We start from the raw sequence: 13,383 nt of genomic DNA, 5'->3' as shown, positions 1-13,383 counted from the left end.
CTCTCATCAGCTTGAGCACACTATAAGGCATGATGGCCTATCACGGTATTTACAATCTTTTCAGACCCCTTTGGCTAAATGGCTTTCCCCTCTCCCAAACCAGCTGATTCAACTGGGCTTACAGTGCCTGTGCACCTCTGAATTTCGTAAAGAAAGCATTGCAATATATCACAAGCCAGAAATACTATAGTAGTTACCACTAAAAATCCTCATATTGAAGTCAGGTTCCAGGTACTCCCAGCAGAGGAATCAGCTGAAGAAATGGACAACCTGTACTAGCAAATTTAGTTTCCCAGTGGTCAGCACTGCTTTTTTCCAACGAACTAGTTCACCTAATCATTCTTCCTAATGTTTCTTTGAGTTTGTATAAAAAAGGGTGGTGCAATCTAAGACGGGAGAAGCCAGGAGAGGAAGAGGGACTGACACACAACACAGACAAGGGTCTTTGGTAAACAGCAAAAATCTTCTTAAAAACATTCAACAGAATGGAAAAGTTACTTCTCCAAGCCATGCTCCTATGTGCAACTCAATTCCAGAAGCAAGACAGTATCACATCCATAATTCATCAAGAGTTGCTGCACAATCTGGGTCCTTCAGCAGAGGAATTTGAAGTTGGCGCTTGGTTTCTCTAATGTCCACTCATCTATCTCGAGAGGCCTCTCATGCCTGATGTATTACCATCTGTCCTCCTCCAGGACCCACATTGTGCTATGCAGGCAGGGTTCCAGAACCAGAGCAAGAAAGAACAAAGCTGCAGTCTGACTGCTCAGCTTCCTCAGGGCTGGTTTACATGCTCACCCTAGAGACTAGTTGTTAATCTGATGTAACATTCTCAAGACATGCTGCCAGAAAGGTCCCTCCAACTAGTAAAATGGCTCATTTTCTTTTATTTCTGAAGTGGTTCTAAACCACAACCTTTGTGCGATGCTGGGTGGGACCTCTAACAAATCAGTAGCACCCTAGTTTGTGATACCTTCGTTAATAACGGAAAGGAGGTACCTGTTGTAGCCACAGATTCCAGAGGAGAAGAGCGCTGTTCTCCAGCCAATCCATACACCTTGATTTTATAGGAAGTGTTAGCTTGGAGGCCGTCAATCACAGCACCTAGGGATTCTCTGGGCAGGAAGATTTCTGCAGGGGGCCCAGCTGCCAATGACACTTCCTCGTACTCCACCACAAAACTACTGTAGATGCCTGTATTCGCATACCATGAGACACTAAAGCTGTGGTCTGTTACCCTTGAGACTACAAGGTCCCTCAGTGCATCTTCCTGCATCCCTGAGACCTCTGGAGCAAGAAAGCTCCCAGAGCCAGAAATCTCCTCTGGGTCAGGAGTCATTGCCTGCATTAGGGTTAGACTATATAGAGCTACAAAGAAACAAACAAGCAAATGGCAGTGTGAAATATTTAGTCTTTCCTTTTCAGCAAAACAAAATAACATTTAGCAAACTGTTCACTTTATAAACTTGACCATCTCTTGAATACAGAATCATGGACATCAGTTAAAAAAAAACTTTGTCACTTGAGCTGCACTTTATCCATATGAAGAGACAGACGCAACGGAAGGCTGCCATCCTATGCTATGGAAGATTTTGTGACATCTCTACCTGCCGGCAGAGAAGCCTGACTGAACCATCAAGAGGCTGGGAAGAATATAAGATGAAAAACTGCCAATCTGGAGAAGCAAAGGAAACTCTGAAAAGAAAAACTCTCAGCCCTTCTGCAGTCCCTGGCTCCCTTGTTCATCAGGGATGGCACATGCCCCTGTAAACAGCAGGACTGCCTTCTCCACCCACCAAGAAGAGCTAGTCCAGTCCTAGCTGTGCTACTGGCATTTTCCAGTTCAGTCATTCCTCTGTCTCCATGCTTGCTCCAAGCACTCTCCCCAGCAGTGCAATGGACCTGAGGTCCCCCATAGCTCTGCAAGAGAGGGTAAAACAACAAGTTTGTCTGGCTTAGCCTGAGGACTTCAGGACCTCCCAAGTACTGGGAACACGGATAAAGAGGACTGACTTCAGGGTGGATGCAAAAGTAAACTGAAGAAGAGACCTCTTGTCTTATACCCCACAGGCTTACAGAGCATTTCTGCCTCCCCATGCTTATGTGTTTGGATTTGTCCATCCCTACACAGGAGGAAGGTCACAGAGACAGGTTATGTCAACTACTGCTGTTGCTTCTAAGGAGCCCACTGCAGAGAACTCTTTGTTTACTGGCTGCTCTGAGTAAAGACTTAAAACAAATACACTGGCCAGATGAATGTATTTATAAAAAAAAACCCAAAACCAAACCAGGAAAAAGAAGCCACCTTGTGAGACTTTGGAAGCTGGTGCTGGAAAGACCAGACTGTGAAATTCCACAGCATGTTGTTTCTGCCTTTTCACCGTCTATGCATACTTCTTTTGAGACCACTCAGTCTTCAGACAGATGGGGAAACAGATAACTTTGGAAAAATCAAAGCCTGCTCACTCCTGCCACATAAACCTTCAGCTTCATTTTGTATGTGTGTGCCTCAAGGCTTCCTCATTTTTCCCTATATTGGTCACAGGCCTGACTTATGCATCAAACAAATAATTCAGTACTGATGGTTTTCTGTAGTTTACACCATACCATATAACTCTCTGCTGTCCTGGATGACTTCACTCTATAAAGCATTCAGAGGTTCTGCTGGCATGAACACTACCAAGGAATATGAAACCAGTTTTGGTCAGTTAAGCTATATAGTTATTAATTTGTAAAATCCAGAACTTCTTGCATGTGTTTACCTCATAGATGGTCTTTTGGGGAGAAAAGGATAAACACCTTTCTATCTGCTAAGGACAATAATTGTAGCCCAGCTGATTCTGCTTTCAATGTCTCTGCTTACTTGTAGCAGTTAAGGCTTTACCTCACAGGATTCAGCCTGAAGGCATGCGAAGATTCAGGATTTCTTTGTGTTCTATACTGAGATATAATACTGTATGCAACGAGCTTTGAGTCAAAATGTCTCACAAAGAATAAAATCTTGTTCAATAAGTAGTCCACCGATACTGGCTAATTGGAGTGGTTTGTACAAAAATGAGATGGCAGAAATAGACCCCTTCTTTGTAGACAAACATAACAGTCACGGTATCCAATGGAAACAGTGACTGTGACCAGATTTGTGGCAGTAGCCTTTCTCGCTTTTGGATGAGAAAACTGAAAAATGGCAACATCAGAGCCCTGTTGACCCTGCTGAAACATGATGGGTGGCAGCATGCTGTGAAGAGAATTCATTAGGCAGAAACAAGCAATGTTAAACACATTCTTGTTGCTTTTCCTCTTAGTTTTTGGCTGTAGAAAACAAAACAAGATGTAATGCACAAAAAAGCAACCTCATTTAAAACAAAAGATGAGGTCTGCATTTCCTGCAGGACAAATAGCTGCGTTCTTTGTGAGTCTTCTCAAAGGATAAGCAAGAAATCATTGAGAACATGGAGCTAAACACAGTAGGTAGGGAAATATACAGCTATCCCTCAGTTAAGTCTATCACGCTAGACAGAGCTAAGTCTGCTCTGCAGGCAGTTGATGTTTTAAAGCAGTTCCCCAGACATGGCTTACAAAACCGGGGAAGTTGTATTTGGGCTAGTCATTGCCCAGTGACCTGGTGCACGGCACTTATCAAAAGCTGTTACTCACCAGTTGAACCCTTGACAGTTGTGGGTTTGCTTTTGTGTCGGCCTTTCTCTGCCACCAGATTAATGGTGTATTCTGTCCCTGCATCCAATCCTCGCAGGATAAAAGAGGTGCTGTCCACGGGGATCTCCACTTCGTTCTTCCTTCCAGAGGGGCTAATGTAAATGAGGCGATAACGATCAAACTTGGCCACTGGTCTTCTCCAGCGAAGGGATAAGGTGGTTTCAGTGGGGTCACTGACTTCCAAGTCCTTGGGGTTATCAAGATCTACAGGTTAAAAAAGCAAAGTTGAAGTGTCTCTGAACTGCCCTGGGACAGTTCTTCAGGCATCTGTAGACAGAGTAACATCTATACTGGGTGTCTAGCAACAGATCAGAGTCTCATCCACCTTTTGGAGCTTTTGAAGCCCCATTGCTTGATATAGATAGAGGATGATGAAGTTCTCTTTTACAGATGAAGCACACTAGAACAAATTTCCCTCACTTAACACTCACTTCAGCAGGCACTGCATGCAGGAGAGGCAGAATTTAAGCCTTCGGAGAATTTACCTAGGAAAAGGGGGATATTGTGAGAAAAATCCTGGATTTGAAGGGCAGTCAGGACTATTGCAACCACTGAGGTCGCTCTCTTTGTCAGATAAACCTTTTGGCCATAACTACCATTCCTGCCAGAAATCCTTACAATTAGAGGATGGCCAGAGTAATCAGTGTAAGCATAATTACCATTAAGGAGCTCACCTGGAGATGAAATTCCCAGAACACCAAGATATCCTCATACAGGAAAAGGAAGCCAGATTCAGAGGTCAAGATCTTTGGGGAAATGTTTTTAGTTTCACTTGAGGGGAAATGTCCCATTGGTACAAAAATGAAATCAAGAACTTTCTAAAGTATTTCTTACAGCATTACTTGGAAATGACAGAAACATCAGAGTGGCTCCACCTGACTTGCTGCTTCCTCCAGAGCACAAAGGGGGATCAAGCTACTCACCAGTGCCAGCATTAATGGTAGCAGGAGCACTTTCCCTGTCCTGTCTCACTGCTGTCACTCCAATGCCATATTCAGTTCCAGGCCTCAAACCTAAGAGATGAGGAGTAGAAGTATGAGTTCCTGTCCATGGAATGTGTCTGCAGGCATTTATTTAAATAAGAAAGCCTGAATATATGCAAGGTAAGATATATGCTTTCTTGTGTATGCAGAGAATCAAGGTTTCAGTTGACCCTCCAGCTGACCTGATGTTAATAAATCTTTTTACATGTACGTGCCAAAGGATAAAGATTATAGCTGACTGAGACTGCATTTTGCACACTGCAAATGCATAATCAGAGATAGCTTCTACTTTCAAGAGAATGCAATATAGGTACTTCTGCCAAAGAAAAGCAGGAAGACATCCATGTGACATGGAGAAAGTACCGTTATCTAGCCTTGCAGGCTTGTAAGGCAACTTGCAGGTACACAGAAAAGTTGCAGACTGGCATCAGTAAATACCATCCCTAGCACATGCAAAAGCCTTTTGAACTCAGGCATGTGAAGCCATCTCCACAAAGACATGTAGCTACCTAGAACTCAGGGAACTGACTAACAGGATTCGGAGATGCACATGAAAGTGAAATGGCTACATACCTTCTGTTAGCTAGTTATCCATCTGCAGGTGTGTAAATATATATCACATCTATTTTAATTTAATTGCTTGTACTCAAAATGCACAATCTCTGCTTGTACGTCTTATGTATAGTGACCAGAAGGGCATTTTTTCACTACGCTACTGTGGTCTAGGGTGATGGCAGTGGCATGACATTAACAACAATCTCTCCATTCCCCTACCTGTGAGAGTAGCTCTGGTTGTTGCCTGGTTGCCCTTTGGCACTGTGATCTCAGCATGGTCTCCACCAGAGATGGGAGCAAACTTAATTCGATAGTTATCAATATTTGCATGGCTGTTCTTCCACTCCAAAGTAATGCTATTGTCTGTCTGTGACACCCGCTTCAGGTTTCTTGGAGCATCCAAGTCTGTAATAAATCAAACGAAAAATAAATAAATAAATAAATAGGAATCATTCTCTTCTGACAGCAGTCTCTTATAACAGTACTTTTTAGAAGGTGAAATGATCCATAAAGCTGAAGTTAAGTTTCCTTTCACATGACACCACTATGTTCTTAACTACATCAAGCAGATTTCTTTTAGCATGAAATGGAGAGTTCGCTAGCTTTGGGGTAAACATCAGCGGAAGAAATTCAACTTTCATCTCCTGATACAAAAATTAAATTTTCAATTTTAGTAGTTATTTTTTATTACAAAATAGGCTTCTGGAAAAACTTATTTTCATGAAAATACTAGTTTTCCTTTATAAGTACCTCAGCTTTCAAAAGGAAAAAGGCTGCTAAGAAAAATGAATTGATCATCTCTAGAATTTCTGTTCAGTAAATATCTTACATTCATGGCTGCAAGTAACTCGTAAGTCTCAAAACAAAAAGTGAGTATTATGTAGAAATTCAATGGGCTTTCACTGTTCACACCTATAGCAGACTCAAATCCTGCTCTGAATGAACAACTACATTTTAGGATGAAAAGGGAGGTAACTCTCTGTGTACCATTTACTCAGCTCCCTTAATGCAATAAACCTTCATAACATGCTAAAGGACCCACACTTTCATAAAGCATTCCCAGGATCACTAAGGAGCAAAGTAATTTGTAAAAGCATGACAGAAAACATATGCAGAACTGAAGAAGGAAAAAAAGCAGTTCTCTGCTAATCTGTTATGCATTTAGACAAACAGAAATAAGGTCTTAGATGAAACAGGAACCATGGAAGATATTCAGGTCAGCAGACAGACAAGTAATCCAGATGAATTTTTTTCCTGAAGTAGAGATTTAGGGTATCATGAGCAAAAGCTTCTGAGAGACTTAATAATATAATTCCCATTTTCAAAATACATTCAGGTACTTGGGGGGGGGGGGTGGGGGTGTCTAAATATTTTGTTGAGCCAGTAAGGTATATAAGGCAGAGAAAAACATTCTCCACTTTCATGTATCTCTGTAACAGTGCTGATTCTGTGTTGATGCAGTAACTGTCAACTCAAGCAACATGAGGCAAATAGTACAGGAAGATTGATGGTGATTGCATTACCTTCCCAGAAGTTTGGATTGGTATCCAAGCCTCTTACCTGTGACAAAGACTTCTTTCATGGGGTCGCTTTCCATGTCACCTCGACGAGAGATGAGCGTCACTTCATACTCTGTGTGAGGCCTCAGGTTTCCAATAGAATATTGGTTTTCATCTTCAGAGAGGTCAATGGTTGTCCTGTCCCCTGGAATATCCTTAGGGCCATAAGTGAGCTCTATGCCTTCAATTTCAGCCAAGGGTTTGGACCACGTGATAAGAGCTGTGGTGTCTGTGACATCTTTTGCCTCAATCTGGCTAGGGGCATCAAGTTCTGTTACAAAAAGAGAAGACGGTGTTTTTTAAAGAAATCTTGCCAGAAAACTCATACACATTCCTGTGCTTTTAATTCCTCATTCAGAGCAAAATGAAAATGAGTGGCTTCTACCAACTGAAGCTTATCTTCATTCACTTTCTTCCTTTACTTTCTATAGCTGTAGAAGAAAGTGCCAAATAGAGTCAATTAATCAGAAGCAAATTCATCAAAATTCATTAACATCAGAAGCTGCCAAAAGACAGACAAGCAGGAACCCTACGAGGTTCTCCATCTGCACAATAGAAACTCTCCTTTAAATAATTTCTTCATGCAAATATCACCAGGGTGAAAGAAATTGTCCTGGTTTCAGCTGGGATAGAGTTAACTGTCTTCCTAGTAGCTGGTACAGTGCTATGTTTTGAGTTCAGGATGTGAAGAATGTTGATAACACTGATGTTTTCAGTTGTTGCTCAGTAGTGTTTAGACTAGAGTCAAGGATTTTTCAGCTTCTCATGCCCAGCCAGGGCACCTGACCCAAACTGGCCAACAGTGTATTCCATACCATGTGACCATACCATTCCATACCATCTAGTTTAGGAACTGGGAAGGGAGGGGCAGGGATTCGCCGCTCCGGGACTGGCTGGGTGTCGGTCGGCAGGTGGTGAGCAATTGCCCTGCGCATCATTTGTACATTCCAATCCTTTTATTACTACTGTTGTCATTTCATTAGTGTTATCATTATCATTATTAGTTTCTTCTTTTCTGTTCTATTAAACCGTTCTTATCTCAACCCACGAGTTTTACTTCTTTTCCCTATTTTCTCCCCCATCCCACTGGGTGGGGGGGGAAGTGAGTGAGCAGCTGCGTGGTGCTTAGTTGCTGGCTGGGGTTAAACCACGACAGGAATTCTATTTCCTGTTGTTGTAAATTTTTGCTACCTTCTAGCTAAACATAAATTTCCTTTTCTTCTTCAAACAGGTAATTTGGAAAGGAATTAATTTCTCCTCATGTATTCTTCATTAGCAGCTCTACTACCCCCCTACCAATTCACAGTATAGAGCTTGGCTTTCTCTTTGTTTAAAAACTCCCTAGGCTACACCAAACAGCAGTTGTTTTATTGGTGGCACTACACCAAACACAGGTTGTGCTTACTTGTGGTTATCACTCTGGATAGTCCTGGTCCTCTGGTATTGTTTTTCACTATATGAAGGGATACATTATACTGTTGCCCTGGTGCCAAACCTGGCTGCATGTAAGATGTCTCTGGCCTTTTCAAGCTGCTGGTTATATCTCCATTATCATCCTTTTTCTGTAACACATGGAACAATCAGTTAGTAGAAACAAAAAATCCAGGATCTTTCACTTATATATGGCCTCTATACAAGAAACACTGCTTCCTTACCATATTACGGAAGACTAGCTCCCAGCCATCAAATGAAAAGTTCAGAGGATCCCACTCCACCTGGACGGATGTTTCTCTAACAGATTTGAATTTCAGACCTTCTGGAGCAGGCAGATCTGTGACAGAAAAAAAAGGATATCATTACGTAAGCAACAAGTTCCCATGAAGAGGGCACTGGGGTTGGGACATCTTTCCACCACTATAAATATCTACCATGTAGGTATCTGCATCTGGGATGTTTAACGCTTCCTCACAGCCAGTTATTCTGTCTTTGGAGAGACATTCTTCTGACCTGTTTTAGATGTCACCTTAGAGTAAAATGAATTTTGCCCTAGAAATCTGTTTTTTTCCCCTCTTGAAAGAAGCCTACTATGGACATTTGAAGTTATGACATGAATCCTGCCCCAGGTCTCTCAAAACGAGCACAACGACAGAAGTCAAAGAACATCTTTTGAAGCTGGGATGTTTAGATGTAACTGTGGTGTGCACAATATAAAAAGGAAGATGAACAACAAATGAACAGACAGGCAGATAGAAAGTAAGTTGTGGTAAAACACACTGAAGATGCAAAACAAATACAACCTCCATTTTAGTCAAAACAGTTTGAATCCCAGTGATTTCATATTGCTTTTTTACATGCTGCTACATTTTTATATTTTTTCAGGAAGTATTACCAGATTTTGAAAATGTACCTTATTATGAAGAAGGCAAGGGTCTTAATTTACAAAGACCCCATGATATTCACTGGGAGGCACTGCAGAGAGCAGAAGAGCTAGTGAACTGTACTTTTAACAGAATCACTGGTAGTGGAAAAGAATATAAAATGAAAGTGCAGAAGGCTGTCTTTGTCCAGAACAGAAGATTAGTTGAAAAGAGAAAATGCATAAGAAATAATACCCCCCAAAAGGGATGTAAATAAATACATACTACAGAACAGACAAAAGAATGAATACAGGGAATATTAAACTCACATGTTGCTACTCTGGCACTGACTGGAATACTCTTCTTGTTTTTAAGGATTGCAAAGACACGGATAAAGTATTCTACACCTGGCTCCAGTTCATGAATAGTGGCGGCTGTCTGGTTTCCTGGCACAGTGAACTGCATATCTAAGCCACCACTGCTGGTAGGGACATAGGTGATGAGGTACTCATTGACGAGATTCTCATGCTTCCATTCCAGATTTACAGTTTTATCTGTTACATTTGTCACAGTCAGCTCAGTTGGAGGAGACACTAGGAAAGGGAAAAAACCAAAACACACTTATAAGAAGTTTTCAAGGCTCAGAAAATAACGACTTGCCCAGTTTCACATTTTCCCAGAAGCAGTTTATAAGAACCATCTAAGAAACAGGGAATGGGGAAGCCATGTCACACAATTAGCCACTTGAAGAAAGGAATGTTCAGCTGATGAAGACTACAGACATTTCCAAAAGTCACGGGCCAACTTCTACTCTCACATTTGCACACAACCTATGTTCCAGCTCCTCCTCTCATGGCTACTGCACAAGACTACTATAGCTGGGTCCCTAGGGGTTCAGATGTTTAATTCAACTGCCAGCAACACATGATTTTATAGCTGGAAGTCCTGGGGTTTGCACAGATTTTCCAAAGTAAAATAAAACATGATTATTTTTGTGAGTACTTTCAATAGATTACTCCACATTTGCACGTGCAAGAGCACAAAATGTGGCTTAGCAGTCTTCCAGAAGCAGGAGATGAAAAATGGGAATTTCTTTTCAAGGGTATTCATTGTCCTTTATAATGTTCCCAACCCCAAAGTACTCTTTGATTACTCTACAAAAATCTTAGTTCCAAAATTTCTCCCCTGAGATCTACTAAAGAAAACTACCTCATTTATAGCGTAATGCCTGTCATAATCTAGCTGCCAAAATTTTCTATCAATTTCCATAGAGTCAGTGGTACTGGGAAACTAAGCATGTGGCTTTATAGCTGTTTCCACTCCAGCTGATTCCATGATTCTACTCTAAGCTTTTGTCAGATCTAACATACACACACACATATACACACACATATACAGATATATATATATATATATGTATATATAAAATCAAGTTTTACTTTAGTTAGAAAAAATCTATTCGGCCAACTGAGAGACAGCCAAGGCTTCTGTAATAATCCTGAAAGCTTGCACTGCAATATTTGCAACATCTGGCATTTCCATTGTGACAGTTGTCTCATACAGATCACTCAGATAGGACAATGTTATTTTCTGCGTGTGCCTTGCCTCCACTACACCCTCTGCCTACACCAGGGTTCCTGCTCAGAGATCTACCTTCAAAGCAAAGCCGCTGAGCCCTTGGGGTCTGTCATTGTATATTGCTGTGTGTTTCATTTTCAGCTCCTACAATAGTGATGGCATTGTAAATGCAACCCCCTTTCTTATTGATCCAGCCTGAGACTGGAAACGAGAACCTGGTTGTAAGAAACATTTGATACCCAGGCTCTTCATTCATGGACATTCATTATCTACATTATCTCATTTCTGCAAAGCCTCATTCTTTAGTCAAAATTTGGTCCATATTCTTTAAACCAATCCTGCTGAATACCCAGTAAGAAGATTCAGCATACATCTCCCTCTTCTCCATAGCTAGAACAGTTTTTTTGAGATACTATAAGAAACTGAAAGATCATGGTGACAAATCCCAGCCAGTGCTACCTACAGCTCCAGTGACATTGTGGTGGGAGCAAAATTGGAGATAACAAATGGATTGCATCACCATTATCAGCCTGTTGGGTTGCTGACTACCAGAATTGACCAGCAACCGCTGCACTGTATAGCCCTGAAAAGTAAGGGAGTCCAAGAGCTTGCTACTGGTGGTGTTACTCCTCCGATTCAGCTGTTTGGACTATTATAAAGAAGAGTGACAACAGGGCCCAGCTAAGGGAAAGGTTCACAGAGCCTCCAAGCCTGCTGGATGGACACAGGGAATTACCCAGGGGAAGCAGTTCAAAAGGGACATCGCAACCTACCGTCAGAGCAGTCATCCCCCATGTAACCATCCTCACAGACACACCGTCCGTCGATGCAGCGGCCCACATTGTTGCAGTCGTTGGGGCAGGACCGTTCACGGCAGTCCTCCCCTGTGAAGCCCTCATGGCACACGCAGCGCCCATCGATGCAGCGCCCGCGCTGGTGGCAGTCGTTGGGGCAGGACAGCTCGCCGCAGTCCTCCCCCGTGAAGCCGTTGTCACACTCACAGCGCCCCTGCACGCAGCGCCCACGGTTGTGGCAGTCTTCGGGGCACCGCAGCTCCGCACAGTCCTCCCCTGTGTACCCCTCGTCACACACACACTGCCCATTGACACAAAGTCCATGGTTGTTGCAATCGTTGGGACACCGCAGCTCGCCGCAGTCATCCCCGATGAATCCCTCGTGGCACACACACTGCCCGTTGACACAACGCCCACGGTTGTTGCAGTCACTGGGGCACCGCAGCTCCCCGCAGTCCTCCCCAATGAATCCTTCGTGGCACACACACTGCCCGTTGACGCAGCGCCCGCGGTTGTGACAGTCGTTGGGGCACCGCAGCTCCCCGCAGTCCTCGCCCAGGTAACCCTCCTGGCAGACGCAGCGCCCGCCCACGCAGCGCCCACGGCTGTGGCAGTCCTTCGGGCACCTCTTCTCACTGCAGTCATCCCCAACGAAGCCCTCGTAGCAGACGCACAGCCCGTTCTCACAGCGCCCGTTGCCGTTGCAGTTGTTTGGGCAGGTCAGCTCCCCGCAGTCCTCCCCAGTGAAGCCCTCCTCGCAGAAGCAGGTCCCATTGACGCAGCGCCCACGGTCGAAGCAGTCATTGGGGCAGATGAGCTCGCTGCAGTCCTCGCCGGTGTAGCCCTCGTCGCAGACGCACTCGTTGTCCACACAGCGCCCGCGGTTGTGGCAGTTGCTGGGGCAGAGGGGCTTGCTGCAGTCCTCGCCGGTGAAGCCCTCGTGGCACACGCACCGCCCGCTCACGCATCTCCCATGCACGCTGCACCCCTGGGAGCAGAGCTCTTCACTGCAGTCTGTGCCTGTGTACCCCTCAAAGCACACGCAAACCCCGTCCATGCACTTGCCTTGGTCGTTACAGTCAGAAGGGCAGGTGGCCTGGCTGCAGTCCTCACCAGCGAAGCCTTCATTGCAGACGCATTTGCCCTGGACGCAGAGGCCCCGGTTGAAGCAGTTACGTGGGCAGTCCGGTTCAGAGCAGTTGGGGCCTTTCCAGCCAGGCTCACAAACGCAGCCGCAGATCTCGATGCTGTAGTTGCCGTGTCCACTGCAATAGGGTGTTGTGTCCAGGCGACCTGTAGCAATGATCCAGAAAACTCATTACTCCCCTTGGCTCTGGGATGCATTAGGCTAGTGTGGCACACATGACTTAAAAGGGGTCCGGTTTTCCTAGCTCCCTACGGGACATAATTTCCAGAATCACCAAAGCTTTTAAATGAGAATTCCTCCTTCTTTCTCCAGTGAGATTTAGTTTACCAGGAACGCTTTAATTTGCACTAATATCAGGGAAGAGCCCATGCCAACTACTTGGTAAATGAGCATGCTGGATTCCTCTGCCCTTCTCAAAATCCCTCTTCCACTGACTGAGCAGCTTTACTGACTGCTTCATTAGGGCATGCACCATGAAGCATTATTCACCAATTCACTGCAGAACAGAAAAAGCCAGGCAGCATGCTATATCATCAACTGTGAGACCGGCTCTGTGCTTGGAGGGACAGATCACTACTGAGAAGACCTGTGTTTTCTCTCTTGTATGACCAGTCCCTTACCTCAGTTTAAAAAACAGCTGGAAGGATACCTTTTTTCCCCCTTCCCTAACTGTTTGTGCTTGTCTATTGCCTTATGTCCTGCTGTATTTTTATTGGTTTCTATTAAAGAAAACCTGGAAATGAAAACAGTTACATT

The 13,383-nt window shown here is 43.9% G+C and overlaps 1 protein-coding gene across 1 annotated transcript in view; it reads right to left on the bottom strand.

Annotated features, from left to right (window-relative positions):
- TNC (tenascin C) overlaps positions 1 to 13,383 on the bottom strand; it is a 48,627-nt gene that overhangs the window by 34,436 nt on the left and 808 nt on the right. The window contains exons 2-9 of the mRNA XM_010571013.1: positions 11,460 to 12,773; positions 9,438 to 9,701; positions 8,467 to 8,582; positions 8,217 to 8,373; positions 6,813 to 7,082; positions 5,472 to 5,657; positions 4,638 to 4,727; positions 3,655 to 3,918 (exon numbers count right to left, since the gene is read on the bottom strand). Coding sequence (XP_010569315.1) covers positions 3,655 to 3,918; positions 4,638 to 4,727; positions 5,472 to 5,657; positions 6,813 to 7,082; positions 8,217 to 8,373; positions 8,467 to 8,582; positions 9,438 to 9,701; positions 11,460 to 12,773 — 2,661 coding nt within the window. The remainder of the gene's footprint in view (positions 1 to 3,654; positions 3,919 to 4,637; positions 4,728 to 5,471; positions 5,658 to 6,812; positions 7,083 to 8,216; positions 8,374 to 8,466; positions 8,583 to 9,437; positions 9,702 to 11,459; positions 12,774 to 13,383) is intronic.

The sequence above is a fragment of the Haliaeetus leucocephalus genome, unplaced genomic scaffold, assembly GCF_000737465.1.
Source record: "Haliaeetus leucocephalus isolate CR32 unplaced genomic scaffold, Haliaeetus_leucocephalus-4.0 Scaffold306, whole genome shotgun sequence".
Classification (NCBI taxonomy): domain Eukaryota; kingdom Metazoa; phylum Chordata; class Aves; order Accipitriformes; family Accipitridae; genus Haliaeetus; species Haliaeetus leucocephalus.
This window is presented reverse-complemented; position numbering and strand designations above follow the sequence as displayed.